The sequence below is a fragment of the Bombina bombina genome, chromosome 2 (assembly GCF_027579735.1).
Source record: "Bombina bombina isolate aBomBom1 chromosome 2, aBomBom1.pri, whole genome shotgun sequence".
Taxonomy (NCBI): Eukaryota; Metazoa; Chordata; class Amphibia; order Anura; family Bombinatoridae; genus Bombina; species Bombina bombina.
Genome location: NC_069500.1, coordinates 689,451,436 through 689,472,896, shown reverse-complemented (window position 1 = coordinate 689,472,896; position 21,461 = coordinate 689,451,436). Strand labels below are relative to the sequence as shown.

Sequence of the window (21,461 nt, the reverse complement as noted above, 5' to 3'; positions counted from 1 at the left end):
TGATCCGACAGTGCGGATCAGGTCCACAAGACCTTGCTAAATGCGGAGAGCAATACGCTCTCCACATTTAACATTGCACCAGCAGCTGCTGGTGCAACACCGCCCCCTGCTGACTCGCGGCCAATCTGCCGCCAGCAGGGAGGTGTCAATCAACCCGATCATACTCTATCGGGATGATTTCCGGCGATGTCTGTCCGCCTGCTCAGAGCAGGCGGACAGGTTATGGAGCAGCAGTCTTTAGACCGCTGCTTCATTACTGGTGTTTCTGGCGAGTCTGAAGACTCACCAGAAACACGGCCCTTCAAGCTCCATTCGGAACTTGATAAATATGGGCCTTAATCTTTAGTTCTCCTAAGTGAAGAACAAAAGTATTTCAAGTTTATTTTAATTAACTTTCTGCTTTAGCGCAATTGACCTATCCGTCCTCAGGGTTAGCAATCTTCTAGATATTAATGTGCCTGAGTATTTCGTTCAAGAGCAAACTTTTTACTTTCAACTTGTAATATGATCACAATAATAGGAGCGTTATTGATTTAACTTGCGTGGTGTAACCGATCAAAGGCGCCAATATTTGTGTGCTGCACTTGTAATCTAGGTCTTAATATGGAAAAAAGGAGCTTGAGAGGTGATATGATTACTTTATATAAATATATTCAAGGACCATATTCAGAGTTGGTAGAAGCTCTGTTTATTCCAAAGCAATTGTTGGTGGCAAGAGGTAATAAATTAATGCTGGATGAAGGGAGATTTAATTTTAATTTTTTTCTAAGTGAAGAACAAAAGTATTTAAATTATTTCTTAATGCACTTTCTGCTTTAGCACAGTTGACCTATCACTCTTTCGGGTTAGCGATCTTAATTTGAAAATTATGTTATTATTTATATTGTGTTCAAGCAGATTTAAAAAAAAAATGTGTATTGAGATCCGAAAAAAAACCCAGCTGTTAAACACGATCTACAAAATTGGAATTGACCTCTTAATGTCCAAAAGTGGGAACAGATAAAACTGAGATGGAAAGTCAAGGTAGTATATATGGAAAATAGCCAATTTTGAGTGGTTGGTATGTCCCTGCAGTCAGAGCTTAATTTCCAGAAAGCTTTCTGCAAAAGTATTATAGATACTGTGCATCTGTAATTTGCAGATAGCAGAATTCTAACCAGCAGTAGTCCACCGCAAGCTATTCAATATTTTTTATTCATGTATTCTGAACTGTTCTTTTGGTTTTTAATATACTTGTTCTATCAATGATAACAATCACTGGACTAGATTTGGAGTTTTGTCGGTAACAACCCGAAAAACTAACGCCGGCTTTTTTCTGGCCGCACCATAAAAATAACTCTGGTATCGAGAGTCCACATAAAGGCTGCGTTAGGCTCCAAAAAAGGAGCGTAGAGCATTTTTAACGCAGCTTCAACTCTCGATACCAGAGTTGCTTACGGACGCGGCCAGCCTCAAAAACGTGCTCGTGCACGATTCCCCCATAGGAAACAATGGGGCTGTTTGAGCTGAAAAAAAACCAAACACCTGCAAAAAAGCCACGTTCAGCTCCTAACGCAGCCCCATTGTTTGCTATGCGGTAACCCTTCCTACGTCTGCACTTAACACTCTAACATGTACCCCGAGTCTAAACACCCCTAACCTTACACTTATTAACCCCTAATCTGCCGCCCCCGCTATTGCTGACCCCTGCATATTATTATTAACCCCTAATCTGCCGCTCCGTAAACCGCCACTACTTACATTATCCCTATGTACCCCTAATCTGCTGCCCTAACATCGCCGACCCCTATATTATATTTATTAACCCCTAATCTGCCCCCCACAACGTCGCCTCCACCTGCCTACACTTATTAACCCCTAATCTGCCGACCGGACCTGAGCGCTACTATAATAAAGTTATTAACCCCTAATCCGCCTCACTAACCCTATCATAAATAGTATTAACCCCTAATCTGCCCTCCCTAACATCGCCGACACCTAACTTCAAACATTAACTCCTAATCTGCCGACTGGAGCTCACCGCTATTCTAATAAATGCATTAACCCCTAAAGATAAGTGTAACCCTAACACTAACACCCCCCTAAGTTAAATATAATTTAAATCTAATGAAATAAATTAACTCTTATTAAATAAATTATTCCTATTTAAAGCTAAATACTTACCTGTAAAATAAATCCTAATATAGCTACATTATAAATTATAATTATATTATAGCTATTTTAGGATTTATATTTATTTTACAGGTAACTTTGTATTTATTTTAACCATGTACAATAGCTATTAAATAGTTAAGAACTATTTAATAGCTAAAATAGTTAAAATAATTACAAATTTACCTGTAAAAGAAATCCTAACCTAAGTTACAAATAAACCTAACACTAGACTATCAATAAATTAATTAAATAAACTACCTACAATTACCTACAATTAACCTAACACTACACTATCAATAAATTAATTAAATACAATTGCTACAAATAAATACAATTAAATAAACTAGCTAAAGTACAAAAAAATAAAAAATAACTAAGTTACAAAAAATAAAAAAATATTTACAAACATAAGAAAAATATTACAACAATTTTAAACTAATTACACCTACTCTAAGCCCCCTAATAAAATAACAAAGCCCCCCAAAATAAAAAAATGCCCTACCCTATTCTAAATTACTAAAGTTCAAAGCTCTTTTACCTTACCAGCCCTGAACAGGGCCCTTTGCGGGGCATGCCCCAAGAAATACAGCTCTTTTGCCTGTAAAAAAAAACATACAATACCCCCCCCAACATTACAACCCACCACCCACATACCCCTAATCTAACCCAAACCCCCCTTAAATAAACCTAACACTAAGCCCCTGAAGATTTTCCTACCTTATCTTCACCATACCAGGTTCACCGATCCGTCCTGAAGAGCTCCTCCGATGTCCTAATCCAAGCCCAAGCGGGGGGCTGAAGAGGTCCATGATCCGGCTGAAGTCTTCATCCAAGCGGGGCAGAAGAGGTCTTCCATCCGATTGAAGTCTTCATCCAAGCGGCATCCATCCGGAGCGAAGCGGCAGCATCCTGAAGACCTCCACCGCGGAACATCCATCCTGGCCGACGACTGAACGATGAATGACGGTTCCTTTAAATGACGTCATCCAAGATGGCGTCCCTCGAATTCCGATTGGCTGATAGGATTCTATCAGCCAATCGGAATTAAGGTAGGAATATTCTGATTGGCTGATGGAATCAGCCAATCAGAATCAAGTTCAATCCGATTGGCTGATCCAATCAGCCAATCAGATTGAGCTTGCATTCTATTGGCTGATCGGAACAGTCAATAGAATGCAAGCTCAATCTGATTGGCTGATCGGATCAGCCAATCGGATTGAACTTGATTCTGATTGGCTGATTCAATCAGCCAATCAGAATATTCCTACCTTAATTCCGATTGGCTGATAGAATCCTATCAGCCAATCGGAATTCGAGGGACGCCATCTTGGATGACGTCATTTAAAGGAACCGTCATTCGTCGTTCAGTCGTCGGCCAGGATGGATGTTCCGCAGTGGAGGTCTTCAGGATGCTGCCGCTTCGCTCCGGATGGATGCCGCTTGGATGAAGACTTCAATCGGATGGAAGACCTCTTCTGCCCCGCTTGGATGAAGACTTCAGCCGGATCATGGACCTCTTCAGCCCCCCGCTTGGGCTTGGATCAGGACATCGGAGGAGCTCTTCAGGACGGATCGGTGAACCTGGTATGGTGAAGATAAGGTAGGAAGATCTTCAGGGGCTTAGTGTTAGGTTTATTTAAGGGGGGTTTGGGTTAGATTAGGGGTATGTGGGTGGTGGGTTGTAATGTTGGGGGGGGAGTATTGTATGTTTTTTTTTTACAGGCAAAAGAGCTGTATTTCTTGGGGCATGCCCCACAAAGGGCCCTGTTCAGGGCTGGTAAGGTAAAAGAGCTTTGAACTTTAGTAATTTAGAATAGGGTAGGGCATTTTTTTATTTTGGGGGGCTTTGTTATTTTATTAGGGGGCTTAGAGTAGGTGTAATTAGTTTAAAATTGTTGTAATATTTTTCTTATGTTTGTAAATATTTTTTTATTTTTTGTAACTTAGTTCTTTTTTATTTTTTGTACTTTAGCTAGTTTATTTAATTGTATTTATTTGTAGCAATTGTATTTAATTAATTTATTGATAGTGTAGTGTTAGGTTAATTGTAGGTAATTGTAGGTAGTTTATTTAATTAATTTATTGATAGTCTAGTGTTAGGTTTAATTGTAACTTAGGTTAGGATTTCTTTTACAGGTAAATTTGTAATTATTTTAACTATTTTAGCTATTAAATAGTTCTTAACTATTTAATAACTATTGTACCTGGTTAAAATAAATACAAAGTTACCTGTAAAATAAATATTAATCCTAAAATAGCTATAATATAATTATAATTTATATTGTAGCTATATTAGGATTTATTTTACAGGTAAGTATTTAGCTTTAAATAGGAATAATTTATTTAATAAGAGTTAATTAATTTTGTTAGATTTAAATTATATTTAACTTAGGGGGGTGTTAGTATTAGGGTTAGAATTAGCTTTAGGGGTTAATACATTTATCAGAATAGCGGCAAGATTTGGTCGGCAGATTAGGGGTTAATAATTGAAGTTAGGTGTCGGCGATGTTAGGTAGGGCAGATTAGGGGTTAATACTATTTATGATAGGGTTAGTGAGGCGGATTAGGGGTTAATAACTTTATTATAGTAGCGCTCAGGTCCGGTCGGCAGATTAGGGGTTAATAAGTGTAGGCAGGTGGAGGCGACGTTGAGGGGGGCAGATTAGGGGTTAATAAATATAATTTAGGGGTCGGCGGTGTTAGGGGCAGCAGATTAGGGCCTCTAACGCTGGTTTTCACGGCTACCGCCAAACTCCAAATCTAGGCCACTGAGATTACAAGTTATGAGCTAAACCCGGTGCGTAAGTAACGCTAAACATTTAACGGTACCGCACTTTCCAAAGCGCTGCCATTAAAAGTTAAAGAAAAACCTTATTGTGCTGTGCATTATGGTGCAATAAGCTCCATACCGCACAAAAACCAAGTCCTAACACCCTATCATAAACCCCTAGTCTAAATACCCCTAATCTGCCGCCCCCCAGCATTGCTGACACTAAATAAAGTTATTAACCCCTAATCCACCGCACCCCAACATTGCCGACACTAAATAAACCATTTAACCCCTAAACCGCAGAACCCCCACATCACTACTACTAAAATAAATGTATTAACCCATAAACCGCCTGCACCCCACATCGCTACTAAAATAATAAACTTATTAACCCCTAAACCGCCATCCCCCTGCATTGCAAATACTATAATAAACATATTAACCCCTAAACTGCTGACTCCCACATCACAACTACTAAAATAAACCTATTAACCCCTACGGGCTAGTACAGAAAAGCCTGATGTCTTAGCATTCAAGCGGATAATCTGCATATTTGCATCACAAATAAACGAATTAGCAACCCTCAAGGCCTTAATTCTTTCCTGGTTCTCATTGAGGGGAGTTTCCACCTCGATCATCTCCGACAGGGAGTCACACCAATAGGTAGAGGCTCCAGCCACCGCAGCAACCATCGCAGACGGCTGAAATAAAAATCCTGTGTGCTGAAACATTTTTCTTAACAGAGTTTCCAGCTTCTTATCCATGGGCTCCTTAAATGACAAACTATTCTCAAACGGGATAGTGGTGCGCTTAGCAAGCGTGGAGAGAGATCCATCCACATTACGGATAGACCCCCACAACTCTAATTGGGAGTCAGGAACCAGGAACAATTTCTTAAAGGAAGAAGAAAGGGAAAAAGAAGATCCAAGCCTTTCCCATTCATTCTTAATAATATTTGCCATCTTTACGGGAACCAAGAAAGTTTGTGGCACCATCCTGTCCTCATAAACCTTATCAAGCTTAGGAATAGAAGGTTCCTCGGGTAACTTGGGTTCCGGAACCTCTAACGTAGCCAACACTTCCATCAACAGAAAGCGTAAGTGCTCTATCCTAAATTTAAAGTCTAGTTCCTCTGCAGCCGGAGACCTAGAGGCAGCCGATTCCGACCCAGAAAGAGCCTCCTCTGAAGTATCAGAGGCGTCTTCATCAGCAGATAATCTAGTATCAGATAAATCCAACAAGTTGGTAGATGACCCCTGGGAAGTATAGCAGTATTAAACCTTTTGCTTGCGCTTAGCAGGATGAGGTAAAGCACTAAAGGCCACAGACACTGCCATTTGCAACTGTTCAGAAAAGTCTGGCGGTAAGAGGGCCCCTCCCAAAGGAGGATTAGTAGTGCAATGGGAAGCTGCATGTGTAATAGGAGATGATTGCATGGAACGCACCTCGTAGGATGGAGACCCCTCAGAGGTGGACGGCTCAGTGGTACTAAAATTCTTGTTCTTTTTAGATATCACTACTCTATCAAGGCATGTGGAACATAATTGAGCAGGCAGGTATACCATAGCCTCCTCACAATAAAAACAGGTATTAGATTTAGTTAAAGAGGGAGTACCCTCTAACGCATCAGAGTCCTCCATAGCTTGCGCTTGTACGATGGACTATAGACAAAATAAATGGCACCTTTATACTCCCAATGGCCGGGGAACTCACCACCTCCTATGACCCAGGCCCCACAGACAAACCACTTTGTCTCCTGTAAACCGCACGGTCAGGAAAAAATAAGTCAATGAGTCCAAACCCGGTCACATGGAGTGCCATGCAGGACCACCCCTGCTGCAGGAAGAAAACGCGCCAAACTGACGGGCTGCACAGTTATCCAAAACAAAAGTAAAACCTGAATGTTCACACATCTGCCAGAGCCTCATCTCACACATGTCGCAGCATAAAACATAATAAAGCAAATCATGTATCAATCCTCCCTGTTCAATAATCCCCTTCCAGAGATATGAACCCTTGATTCCATACAGATAAAGGATTTCACACTGTGACCATGTTTTCTTACGTTATCATATGAAATTAAATTAAATGATATTACCAGAATCATCGCGTGGAACAGACACACTGCCTCTCAAGTTTGACAGTCTTGTAGCATCACACCTGACATGGACTTGAGTGATAGAAGCAGGCAGTAAAACTTGTCAACATTCATTGCTTATGATTTGTTAATACTAGTCTGGATGGTATTGCAGAAAGACTCTCCCTGCATCTTCAGTCCCTAACATTTGTCAATACACTCACTGAGAGGCTGACAAAAAACTCCAGTCCCATAGTGAAGAGTACTACCCTCCATAAGAGACCACTCTGAATCTTCCGATACTTCTCTGCCATCCTCCTGTGACAAAAGGCAAAGAATGACTGGGGGATGAGGGAAGTGTGGGAGGTATTTAAGCCTTTGGCTAGGGTGTCTTTGCCTCCTCCTGGTGGCCAGGTTCTGTATTCCCACAAGTAAGGAATGAAACCATGGAATCTAATTATATTGAGATGGAAAGGTACTCACCATTCCTGAAGTCCGGCGGTGAAGGTCTTATTTCAGGCAGCTCCATTTTCATATAGCACGGGGCCATCTTCTTTCTTCATCCAAGCGAAGGTAGCACGGAGCGAAGGCGGCCACTGAGTAGGAACCGCGGCCGCGGAACCATCCACCATGGAGGATCCTCTTCATGCGATCGTCGCCACACACTGAAGATTGAATGCAAGGTACCAGCTGCTTAAATCCTATTGGCTGTTCAAAACAGCCAATAGGATTTAAGCTGCTCTCATCCTATTGGCTGATTTTAAAATGTTAGCCAATAGGAATGCAAGGTACCCCAATATAAAACGGGTACCTTGCATTCAATCTTCAGTGTGCGGCAACAATTGCTTGAAGAGGATCCTCCACGCTGTATTTTTTTTTTTGGGGTGTTTTTTTTTTTATTAGGGATATTTTTATTTTTTAATGGGCACTAAAGATATGATTGCCCTACAAATGGGTAGCTAAGGTTTTTTCAGAGTTAGTTTTTTTTTATTTTGGGGCGTTGGTTGGGTAGGGGGTTTACTTTTAGTGGGTACCTAGTATTTTTTTTTTTTTTTGAAAATTATTTTTTTATTGAAGTTAAAGCATATATCATCACAGCAAAAACTCGCCCTGAGGCCAAAGTTACAACAAAGACAATAATACATTGTTTATATAAAGGCATTATTAAGTAAGCAATATGCATATATATTTCAAATCTGGGTATAAGAATAAACAGTATCTTAGGCGAGATGAATTAGAACTTCATTTTATATTATCAGCGTATGAGCTCCACAATCTATTAATATTTTACCTAAGACCAACATATCAACTTGTGGAGATTTAACATGAGTATCAGCCACTCTTGGGCCGAGCTATATAGGGGGGAGGGGGATATTCAGCGGGTAAGCACCGCTATGTGTATAGGGAAAAGAGGTGGGAGGGGGGGGGACGGAGCCAAGTATAAATGTGAGTAACTTAGGGTGTCTGGAGTGGTCTTAGAAGTGCCTGATCGTAAAGATCTTGTGTTATTAGAGTTTAAGTATTGTCATTGTACCTTACAGTATGTATGGGGCTAAGTGGGGAGGCTACTAAAGTCTCCTGAAGTTACATATAGGTTAAGGAGTAGATGGTTTGCAGACAGGTTGTTGTAAGTTGCAGAGCAAATGTGTTATTGTCTGGGCTAGTAGCTATTGTCTTGGGAATAAATATCTAGTTAATGGTATATGTCAAGACTTATGTGGTGTTAAGTAGCAAAAAATCCATCTATCTTAATTGTACAGCACAAGAATTGTATATCAATTAGTCAACATGAACATATACCTGTATGTCTGAGAATAGGATTAAGTCTATATAACACCAAACAGAGAATAGAGCATACTTAAATATAAAGCTAGGTTTAGAAGCAGGTGTAATATCAGAGACAGTTCCTATAGCAGGTTAACAACTGTACCAACATCATAATTATGGTATATAGAATGGTAAGCTAGCTCATTATACTCATAATAAAGGGGTTAAAATGCATCACCAGACAACATTACAGTATGGGTAAACCCAATAGGATAGAAAATTCCCCGACCTTATTTCACTAGGTTAGGCTAATACCCTAACTGAACCCATCTAGAAAGAAGTACTTCTCTATAGCATTGGAATATCTGAGCCTGTCGTATATAGAGATTTTCTACAGTTATTTAGATAGCTATTTGACATTAGAAAAAAAAAAATAATAATAATTACTGCTTGACTGCTGCTCAATAACAGGGTAAATACTCCACTGGTATCAGGTGGTATAGTGGGTTGCAGTTTATGGCTAAACAGCTATACTATAAGGAACGGTTGTTGCTTAATTAAAAAATAGAGTCCCATACTAGATGAAGTGGTTTATAGTGGGCTGTTCTAAAATCCTTAATATGTATCTTGACTGATAGGGGGAGAAATTGTAGTAATCAGCATTTAACTCATACTATGTGAAAGTAACATGGTGGATACCTGTGCAAAACTGTAACTAGCATATTTAAAGGAATCCATCAGGAAATGAAGTTAGATCAAATAATAAGCCAAAAACTAACTTTTAAACTGAATGAGAACTAACTTCAATTAAGTAATAGTATGTATATAGATAAGGATCCAGTATCTTAAATATCTTAGCTAAAAGGTAGCTTTACTAAAGAGAAATAGCATTAGTGGGATGCATAATGAGTACTAGGATAAGAGTGTATAAACTTGGTAAATGACAGGCTTAGTAAGCTGGACATAATTATCAAGTTTGAACAATTACAATATGCTTACCTTAGTGATACTATGATAGCTATAACTGTAGGCCAATTAGGTAACTGAAAGAAGGAGGCTAAGACCTCCATATGTTTCATGGAGCTAGCAATCTATATCTTATGCTGACTAATAAGATACATCAGCAGCCTAAGTCCCGGCTGCATAATACATGTACTCAGAAGCATTATCTCAAATTCTAATTCATGCCAGACCCAACCCCTGCATGTGTTACACGGTAAAGCATATCTCAGTATTTACTAGGAGATGCAGCATTAAAACAAATTACATTGCAGTCTCATGAGAACAATCCCTTCAACATTATAAAGAGGAGAAAAAATACACCGTTAGAAATGCAAACTGATAATGTGAGGAGTGGCATGAAATTATTCTCTCAGCAGTACAAGCATATAATCATATTTAACACTATAATGAGAAAGGGTTGCCTCGGTCTCTGCAAGGGCCCTCATATAAAAGCTCCGTAAAGCTACAAGGCCTTTCCTTATGTGAGGGATAAGACACTCCTAGTCATAGGTCTGGGGACATCAGACTATAGTGTCAACATTATGCATAATAAACACATTATAGGGTCTAACATATTATGAACTTTTTAAACAAACTTTTTCTCTGGAATAGAGTATATGTCAATTACTGAACGGTACTAATCAGTCTTGAAAGATGCTGTCTTGCCAAAGTACCCGATCCCTTATCCTACATCGCTGCTAGATAACTCAGTTTACCTATGTGTGCTGTGTAGGCTTATTATTATGTCACCCGATTCCACAGGCCAAACATACAAGTGCTGGGTCAGCTTCACCCTTTCCAGCCTGGTCAAATAAGTATGAGCTGCTGTTCGAAAGATCTCGGGGAACTCCTTCTGTGATCAGCAGCCGGCATTCGCCAACCGCACAACTGTCAGCGCTGAGCTCCGGTAGAGGCCCTGATCTCGCAGTGTTGCAGGTCTTCGTTAGGTCTAGCAATGAAGGAACATCCGAAGTTCCGGTTGACAACATGGGATCAGCACCGACAGGCAAGATAATCAAGTGGCGGTTAGGGTAAATCTTCTCGTCGAGAAGCTCCTGAGTTCCTGTATATTCTGGGCAGTCAGCCCCGCGCTGCTGGGACTCGACTGGGATATGAGCACTATGATTTGCTCCCATTATAGGTAAAGTGATTGCCGTCCCCGGTGTCTGCTCAGGCGTCAGGAAGTTCTCAACCAATGGTGTAAATTCGTCATCCGTATCGTGCATAGCAGGTTTCAGTAGTTCTGAAAGTTCCTTGAAGTTCTCCTCCATCCGCCATGTTAGATTTACCAGCATGGTCTGTACCGCAGTGTAAAAGTTTTCCTCTTTGATCGAAAATGTCATTTTCTTTTTCTTTGAGCATGTGCTTTCGGTTTTATGAGAGAGATTCTTTTAACAACAATCCAGACACCAAGTTATAAGTAAACTTGTGATAGTTGTAACAGGGCTCTGCGGCCTCGTGGCGGGCTTAAAGTATGAAGTTTAATATAAAGATCCACTCTCTCACTTCCTAGCCCCAGCCATCAATTGGCTTCTAAAGTGAGCTTGTAGATGACCCTGTTAGACACCTTGGGTCCTCTAAAAGTTGGCAATAGTCCCTCTATAATGTCATTAAGAGCCGGAGCTCTTGCTGTATGCGACCGGTCAGCTTGGCAGTTGGCTCCGCACCCACCTAGTATTTTTTTAATGTGAAAGAGCTGTTTAATTTAGGGCAATGTTAGATTAGGTGGTGTTTTTATTTTGGGTGGCTTTTTTGTTTTTATAGGTGTATTTGATTAGGTTTCATTTTTATTATTTTGGAAAATTTTGTTTATTATTTTTTGTAATCTTAGATTTTTTTGATTTTTTCGTAATTTTAGAGTATTATTTTTTTTGTAATGTTAGTTTTTTATTTTTTGTAGTGTTAGGATTTTTAAATTTTTTAATTTTTTTTTTTTTTTTAAATAGTAACGTTAGGTTTATTTATAGTTTAAGCTTATGTTTTTTTTATTTCACAGATACGTTTTTATTTATTTTAAGGTAGTTATATTGTAACTTTAATTTAAAGTTAGTGGGTGTTAGGCTTAGGGGTTAATAGTGTAATTTAGTGTGCTGCGATGTGGGGGGGCGGCGGTTTAAGGGTTAATAGGTTTATTTAGTGTTAGTGAGGTGGTGGCAAATTATGGATTAATACTTTAATTTACGTAGTTGCGATGTGGGTAGGCGGCGGATTATGGGTTAATAGGTTTATTTAGTGTTGGTGATGTGGGGGTTGGCAGTATAGCGGTTAATACTTTAATTTAGTGTTGCAGAGGGGTGGCGGTTTAGGGGTGTTAGTGTACTTTGTAACATTTTTGTTATGAGTTTTGTGAAACATTTTTGTTTCGCAAAATCCATAACTACTGGTCTTTGATAGCGGAATAGTCGCGGCGGTATAAGCTATAACGCTAGCGTAATAGCCTGAGCACACAACCTGTAATACGGGTGAGCTGAATATTCCACACTCAAAAGCCATTTTTTGAGTGCGGAATGGAGAGTTGCGGTACAGGCTAAAACGATAGCGGTATAGCTGTACCGCCGCGACTTGTAATACGGGTGAACTTCCATTCTGCACGCAAAGGCCAATTTTTCAGCGGTATAGCCGTACCGCAAATCTTGTAATTTAGGTGAATGATAGCTGGACATAGGTAATTAAGTTAAAGTATGGAAGTGCTATAATTGTTTGTCATGTGTGACTATGTCAGCAGAAAAAATACAAGGAAGCATAGAGTAACAGTTTGGCAGTGTTAATGGGATTAAAATAAGCTTCATTTTTTTTTTTCTTAAAAAAGTAGACAACAAGGATAAAGAGGTAAGTGGGCTTAAAATCAATAAACTGTGAAGGGGGACCAGTGATGTGGGGTTAAGTGTTGAGCATTATATTGTAAAGTATGTGACTCTCCACCACATCCAGAGTGAGATAATCAGCTTTCAAGGTAAAATTTGCCTTTCTAAAATGATTTGCGACTTCTTTAGATAATCTAAAGGAGAGAAGAGCTTTAGGTCATCAATCTCTAGGAGAGAATGAAATTAAATGAAGAGGTAATGTGTTAATAATAAAGTACATTTTACTTCCCTCAAAATATTTGTTACATCTTTGCAGATAGTATGGACAGAGAATCACAATAATGTGTTTTGCTTCACTTTAGGTCATAACATGCATCTTAGTTTATTATATAACATCCAGTCAGATAAACAGATTTTTTTTTCCAATATACATCTAATAAAGCCAAGGATGGAATAGAATTGTCCAGGTTTGTTATAGAGATGTTGAACCAATGAGTACAGGAATATTCTTGTCACATGCTGATTACAATGTGACAAGGAAAACAAAATGCACTGTAGCCTCAGGCAGTTAGTGATGCGATGTCATACAGCAGAAATGACATTTGCGGCTGACATATATGACACTGCATGCTATCTTTGTAGGGCTGTTTATAATGGAGGTTTACAATTCATGACTACTTGAATCAGAACATGTAAAAGTTGTAGCTAAATCTTACTCTGCTTGTCTATCATGCTCTCAGTACATATTTTATCATTCTTTACAACAAAAGCTGAAGGTCACCGGCCTTAAAATTTTATCAGATTGAAATCTACATATTGTACATGGAAAAAGATGATACATTCTCAACATCTACCTAGAGTGAAATAGGATAGGCTCACATAAATTCTCAAATTAAAAACAGATTGTGCTCCAATATAAATAGAACATATCATTTTAAACAACTTTCCAATCTACTTGTATTATTAAATGTGTTTCGTTCTGTTGTTATCCATTGTTGAAGGAGTGCCAATGCACTACTGGCAGCTAGCTGAACAAATTGGGTAAGTCAATGAAACAAGACCTATATGTGCAGCCACCAATGAGTGGCTAGACTCCAGTAGTGCATTGTTTCTACTGAACCTAAAAGGTATGCTTTTCAACAATGGATGCCAAGAGATCTAAGCAAATTATATAATAGAAGTAAATAAAAAAACATTTCATTTTGACTTTACCGTCCCTTTAAATTATCTTGAAAGTCAACATTAAACTTCAATGGTTTAGATATTGCATAGAATTAAAAAACATCTTTGCAAGTTATTTATACAACCATATTGATCTCTTGCTATCCTTTATTGAATCTACGCTCCTTTCCTTAAGAGCGTAATAAGGTAGGCTCAGAAGCATGCACATCTCTTGAGCACTATAAGCTATATTATGAGTTATGCGCGCTGTAGGGAAATTAACGAACGCAACAGAAGTTGCATTATTTAACCCTCTATAGCGCAGCCATTACACATTTTCAAAGAGCCGGCGTGTGCATGTGATATGGTGGTTTTAAGCTCCATACCGCACAAAATACAAGTGCTGTTTTGACGTGCTCATGCACGCTTTCCCCATAGATATCAATGGGGAGAGCGGGACAGAAAAAAGCCTAACACCTGCGATAGCGGAATGAAAAGCTCCGTAATGCAGACCCATTGATGTCTATGGGGAAAAAAAAGTAACGTTTACACCTAACACCCTAAAATAAACCCCACATCTAAACACGCCTAATCTGCCACCCCCAACATCGCCGCCACCTACATAATGTTATTAACCCCTAATCTTCCGCTCCCGATATTGCCGCCACCTAAATAAAGCTATTAACCCCTAATATGCCGCCCCCAACATCGCCGCCACTATACTAAAGTTATTAACCCCTATTCCCCTGCACCCCAACAACGCCCACACTATAATAAAGCTATTAACCCATATTCTGCCGCTCCCCGACATCGCCACCACTAAATAAAGTTATTAACCCCTAAACCTCTGGCCTCCCACATCACTGCCACTAAATAAACCTATTAACCCCTAAACTGCTAGCCCCCCACATCACAACAACCTAAATTAAACTATATATTAACCCCTAAACCTAACCTTAATGTAACTCTAACCCTAAACCTAACCCTAACACCCCCTAACTTTAACATAATTAAAATAGAGCTAAATTAAACTTACAATTATTAACTAAATAATTCCTATTTAAAACTAAATACTTGCCTGTGAAATAAAACCTAAGCTAATAGTTATATTGTAGCTATCTTAGGTTTTATTTTTATTTTACAGGTAAAGTATACTAGTTAGTAAATAGTTATTATTTACTAACTACCTAGTTAAAATAAATACAAACTTACCTGTTAAATAAAACCTAAGATGTCTTACACTAAAACCTAATATTACAAAAATAAAAAGCATATTATTACAACATATAAAAAAAACTACCATTACAAAAAATAATAAACAAAATAATAAAAATGATTCCTATTCTAATACCCTTTTAAAAAAACAAAAACCCACCCTAAAAGAAAAAGGCTAATCTAAAATAAACTACCAAGGGCCCTTAAAGGGGCCTTTTTGTGGGCCTTTAAAAGAGCCTTTTGTACGGCATTGCCCTAAAGTTAACAGCTCTTTTGCTACATAACAAAACAAACACCCCTAACAGTATACAAACACTCACCCCCAAACCCACAAAATAAAAATAAAGTAAAACCTAATCTACCCATTGCACTGAAAAGGGCATTTGTATGAGCATTGCCCTTAAAAGGGCATTCAGCTCTATTTCCTGCCCTTAAAAGGGCATTCAGCTCCAAGCCCTAATCAAAAAATAAAAACCCACCCAAAAAAATCACTAACCCCCAAAGATCCAATTACAGTTTTTGAAGTCCCGCTTGAACCGTCTTCATCCAGGCGGCCAAGTCTTCATCCAGGCGGCGAGAAATCTTCATCAAAGCAGCCTCTTCTATCTTCATCCAGGCGGCAAAGTCCTCATCCAGGCGGCGGAAAGTCTTCATCCAGGCGGCGTCTTCTATCTTTATCCAGACAGCATCTTCTATCTTCATCCCGGCGGCGCGGAGCGGATCCATCCTGAAGACATCCGGCGCGGCGCATCCACTTCAACCGGTTGCTGCCATACACTGAATCTTCAATGCAAGGTACGCAATTCAAGATGGCGTCCCTTGCATTCCTATTGGCTGATTTAATTTTGGAAATTCAAACCAGCCAATAGGATGAGAGCTACTGAAATCCTATTGGCTGTTTAAAACAGTTTTGTAGCATAAAACTCATAACTACTGCTTTTAGATTGCGAAACGAATCTTGTCGGTATAGGCTGGAACGCAAGCTTTTTAGCCTCATCGCAAAACTCGTAATGGCAGCGCTATGGAAGTCCCATTACAAAAAATGTAATTTTTACGTGTGCGGGACTGACGTTGCGTTACAGGCTAAAAGGCTTGTGGTACTGCAATACCGACAAGACTTGTAATGGTTGCAGTGCTGTTTTAACGCTGAAATTACCATTTTTCCACCGTTAAAACACGAACGCACAACTCGTAATCTAGGTGTATGTGTATAAAATTGTTACAAACATTGTTGCAAACATGTCCACATATATCACAGTATAATTTCATAAAAAGGATCTAAGTTACAACAAAGGAAAGGAAGAAATGTGTAAATTTAATAATAGAACTAAACAGGGAGCAATTTAAATCTTGAGCTTTCAATACCCTTTAAAGGACCAGTAAATACAGTAGATTTCCATAATCAATAAATGCATGATAAAAAGACAATGCAATAGCACTTGGTCAGAACTTCAAATAAGTAGTAAAACATTTTCTGACTAATTTTAAAGTTATGTATATTCCACTCCTCCTGTATCATGTGACAGCCATCAGCCAATCACAAATGCATGCAAGTATATTCTGTGAATTTTTGCATATACATAGTAGGAGCTGGTGACTCAAATAGTCTAAATATAAAAAAAATTCTGTGCACATTTTGTTAATGGAAGTAAATTGGAAAGTTGTTTAAAATGGTATGCTCTATCTGAATCATGAAAGTTTAATTTCGACTTGAGTGTCCCTTTAATATACCCCATTCTTTTGCCAAAACCAGACATTCTGTTTAAACTATATTTACTGTTGAAAATGATGCTGAATTAGAGTAACACATCTTTCTGCCATAACTATAGGCGTACTCACTTTCACAACGTGGAAGTGGCTGGTCCCACTCTCCCAGATTACGACAATGTAGTTCAGAATTTCCTACAATCTGAAAGCCTGGGTCACAAAACAGACTAATCTTTGAACCTGGCTTACGGTCGCTGGTGGAGGTGTGCAAATGAGGAGAAGATCCCTCCAAGACAGGGCATTCTGTTGGTAAATCAAAATAAATAATACATATTTTAAATGATAAATCTTTATATTAAATATTGTTATTGACAAAGTAGCTATTTAAGAATTACACTGTGGTAAACTAAAAATAAAGATATTACATACTCTTAAATATTTTTGAAAATGTGTTATCACATATAGATATATTTAATTTACAGATGAATGTATTAATTTATCTCTTGATATTAGCAATTGCTTACTAGTGTCCATAATATTTTCAATCCCTTGGCTTCTAGAGTGCTATTACACATTTTATAGAAGCTCTCTCTGGCAAAGAAGTGACTAAAAAGCCCTTTACTTAATGTGTATGACATAGTTATTCTGCTATATAAACATGAACTAATTACTCTTATGCATTTTAATCAGACAAAAGTGATCTTACACAATATGAAGTGAAATCAGCGGAAAGGACTGTCATTTGACTTTCTTTACAATTCTTTTGATGTAGTTACATTTTCAATAATTAAAAGTTTCCAATATTTAATTCTCCAAAAAGAAGTTACTTGAAAAGTGACTGTCTACACAATCCTTTATCATGTGGTCAAATGACACTTTATTTGCCTAGTACAGTATTAATATTACTATAATCATATTTAGGTGATGTTCTGTACTGGGAATCCTGATGAATCCCGCACCACCAAGAATATTAGCTCAAATGTAATTTTATATTTCTGACAACCAGAGTCTAGGGACTTTTGGATTAGATTTGCACCTCTATAAGACAAACATTTGAAGAGCATAGATTTGAGAAGGCATTATGTCATCAAACGAAAAAACATTTTGCTGTCTTAGGCCGAGGTCTGTAAACATGATATTGCAAGATCAATCAACTTATAATTGATTGAGAGCATTAAATCATCCTGCTATAGCAATAAAGTGATATTAATACATTAATAAAACATTGTTGTTATGTTTGTATGTATTCTTATCTTATCTTTTAACATGCAGAAAAGGAGATAATTTGTGGTGAAAAAAATAATGTGTACTATCTTCGTACCTGAACAGAACTTGCTTTTGTGGTTAATCTTTACTCTTCCAACAACACCAGGAATAAAATCAGCCCACGCTATTACATTTCCTCTTTGAAGTTCATTTGGGCATGAAGTAGCTAATGACTTCACCTAAAAAACATTTTTAAAAATAAACAATGTATATATAATTGCATTAGAAATACTAAGTTTAAACTTTAACTCTTCACTCTTCTATAAATGCAAATATAAAACTAATTTTCAGTGAGAATGTTCTATGAAATAACTTTGATGTGCTTAGTGACTCATTGAAGAGCACCTGTCTAGCATTTGTGTTTAAACTGTAATCTAGCACTGAACATAAAATGAATGCAAATACTGTAAGCTTGATGTACACTCATTTGTTTAGTCACATTTTCCCTAGACCAAAGGGTTCATTTAGGAATGTTGGCTTTCTAAATTGTTAATTAAAATGTTGCAGTGCTATAAGAGTAGCTACTTAAAGGGGCCTTATAGTCAAAACATTACATGCTCTTATCTGTTAGAGCATGCAATTTTAAGACTATCGACCCTCGACTACAGTGTGTTTTACTCCCAAAATGGGTTAAACACACAGTAGAAATACTGCTACGGACATGCAGAGCACTGTGTGGAAAACACCATGCATCTAGAGCTGCTGACTGGATCACTGTTTAAATACACAGTAGTCTAGGGTCAATAGTCCTAAAATTACATGCTCTGGTAGATTAGAGAGAATGTAATTTGTTTTACTATAGTGCCAATAAACCAAACAAAACAACCATACAAATCTAAAATTGCAGATTCATGCTTTTTTTTTACATTAGATCCCATCCTCATTGTCTCCACATTCACAGACACTGACATTACCATATCAGTGAGTGATTCTTTTTATAGTGGGTTAATGTAGTTAATTGAGTTTGTGTGTGTTTATTATTTGTTGTAATAAAATAGGTTTTAATGTTATTTACTGATAGCTATACATTGGTATTGATTTTGCAACTGGCAATATTTTATAGATATGTTTTTGTTTCATGTTTTTACATTTAAATATCTATGATGATGATGACATTTTCTGGAAGGTTTATTATTTGTCACAAATCTATCCTAATTAAAAAAGGCATTGTTGAAATGGGTTGTGCCATCTTGGATTTTTAGTCTAAGCATTTGCAGATCATAGGCCTATATGAGTTATCAGCTGAGCTGTGGGTGATGAGAATTCATCAAGTGCCTTTGGCTGTTACACTCAATATGTTCATTTTGTGGTCAATATTTATTTAATAACTTGTGATAGCTAATGTTGATGTTGTCCATTTATGGTATAGGTGAATTTTCTGACAACTACTTGGATCCAACGCTATCTTTTTCAAAAACAGATATGGGGTATTCTTTTGCATTGTGATTGGTCTGAGATTGAAAAAAGTGTATATTGTGAGTAAAATAAAAAACACAACCTCTATGTGTTTAACACCTGCAAAGGAATTACATACATAGTTAAAGCCAGCTCCTAGGCAGCACTACATTATTGGGAGCTAGCTGAACATATCTGGTAAGCCAAAGACAAAATACAAATGTGTTTAGTCACCAATTAACAGCTAGCTCCTAGCAGTGCATTGCTGCTGCTGAGCACATGTACATATGTTTTTGACTAAGGATACCAACAAAACAAAGATAATTTGATCATATTAGTCAATTTAAAATTGTCTTAAAATCACATTTTCTATCTGAATCATGAAGTTTAATTTTGACTTGCATGTCCCTTTTATACGGCACCCAAATAAAGGGCTCACTTGAGTTGCAACTCCTGCAATTATGATTTTTTTTAATCCAACTGAGGTTTTAATATAAATGCTCCCATGATCCTGCTTTCTCTGAGATCTCTGGAGACTGAGTGCGATAAAAGTGAGTACTAGATTTGTCACTGAAAGGGACTGCGCAGTTCCTGAGGGACTGGGAGTACTGGGTGTGAGTGGAAATGTTCAAGAAAGATACACTGAGGCTTTTATAAATTGTGGTCTCTGCTGGGAAAAATCTACCACTGAAAATGTGGGTAGCATTGCACAGTTATAAATTCTATTAAATTATGTCTATTAAAGTGTTGAATTATTTTGCTGAACTATTTAGAGAAGCAGCATTTGATTGTAGACATTCAAAGAAGACACCAAGCAAGGGTTGGCAAATCAGGTTCTACAAGCTTTCATAAAACAAACAGGATAAAAATACCCCTTCTTGTACAAAAATAAGTTAGTCACTGGCTTTTCCTTTATTGTGCTCAAAGTATGGTAAATGGTCTCTCCTATATCAGATACAATATACTTTATTTCTAGGAATTTCAACTAAATCGTAATACAAACAAATGTTTTACTTGCATAAACAGAATTAAGCTCATGCTAATATATCTTCCACTACTAAAATGTGTATATACGTTATGGGCTAGATTACAAGTGGAGTGCGCTATTCTTATTGCACAACCTGGTATTACAAGTGAATGGTAAAAAAACAAAAAATGGTTTACTGGAGAATCTTAACGTAACTAACATTTTTTTAGTGTGCCCTATACTTTGAATGGATAGAGCAGGGTGCACTATTATCGGTCATATTGTGCTGAGTTAAAAAAAAAAGTTAACTGATTTAAAAGGATATGGTATATGAAAAAGTGTTGGACTAGGAAGGGTCCAAAGGTGTTTATGTATATGTGTGTATTTGTATGTTTGTAGATATATGTATGTACAGTATATATGTGTATGTTTGTGTATGTGTGTGTACATATTTATGTATGTATGTAGTGCTTTAAATATAGATTTCAATAAAAAATAGTTTAAAATTTAGTGAAAAACTCCACTATTTGACCTTCAGCTTATCGCACCTTCAGCTTAGCACTTGAATGATAGCCAACATGAGCTTTTCCGAAGTCTATTATGCGAGATATTTAGCGCACCCACTTTATCAAACATCCAGATAATTGCACTCACTAGAATTTTGCTTAAGCGCTAATATCTTTCAACTTGTAATATGAGCACAAAAATAAAACCGCTATTGATTTAACTTTAAGGGAAATTAAACTCAAATTTTTCTTTCATGATTCAAATAGAGAATACAATTAAATGTTTTCCCCTCATTTACTTCTATTGTCAAATTTTCTTCATCCTCTTGTTATTTTTTGTTGAAGAGATATCTAGATAGGTAGCGTGCACAAGTCTGGAGCACTACATGACAGGAAATGCTGCCATCTACTGCTCTTGCTACTGTATAAAATTGTTGCAATACTGCTGCCATATAGTACTGCAGAAATGTGCACACTCCTGAACTTACCTTCCTGCTTTTCAACAAAGAATAACAAGAATACAAAGAAAATGTAATAACAGAAGTAAATTAGAAAGTTGTTTAAAATGGTACGGTCTAACTGAATCATGAAGGAAAAAATTGGTGTTTTATGTCCTTTAACCCCTTAAAGACCGAGGACGTGCAGGGTACGTCCTAAAAAAAAAGGCAGA

The 21,461-nt window shown here is 37.6% G+C and overlaps 1 protein-coding gene across 1 annotated transcript in view; it reads right to left on the bottom strand.

The window, feature by feature from the left end:
* The window catches only part of SVEP1 (sushi, von Willebrand factor type A, EGF and pentraxin domain containing 1), an 802,056-nt gene that overhangs the window by 283,723 nt on the left and 496,872 nt on the right, over nt 1-21,461 (bottom strand). Inside the window, exons 29-30 of the mRNA XM_053702672.1 lie at nt 17,979-18,102; nt 16,790-16,960 (exon numbers count right to left, since the gene is read on the bottom strand). Of these exons, the coding sequence (XP_053558647.1) occupies nt 16,790-16,960; nt 17,979-18,102 (295 nt within the window). The remainder of the gene's footprint in view (nt 1-16,789; nt 16,961-17,978; nt 18,103-21,461) is intronic.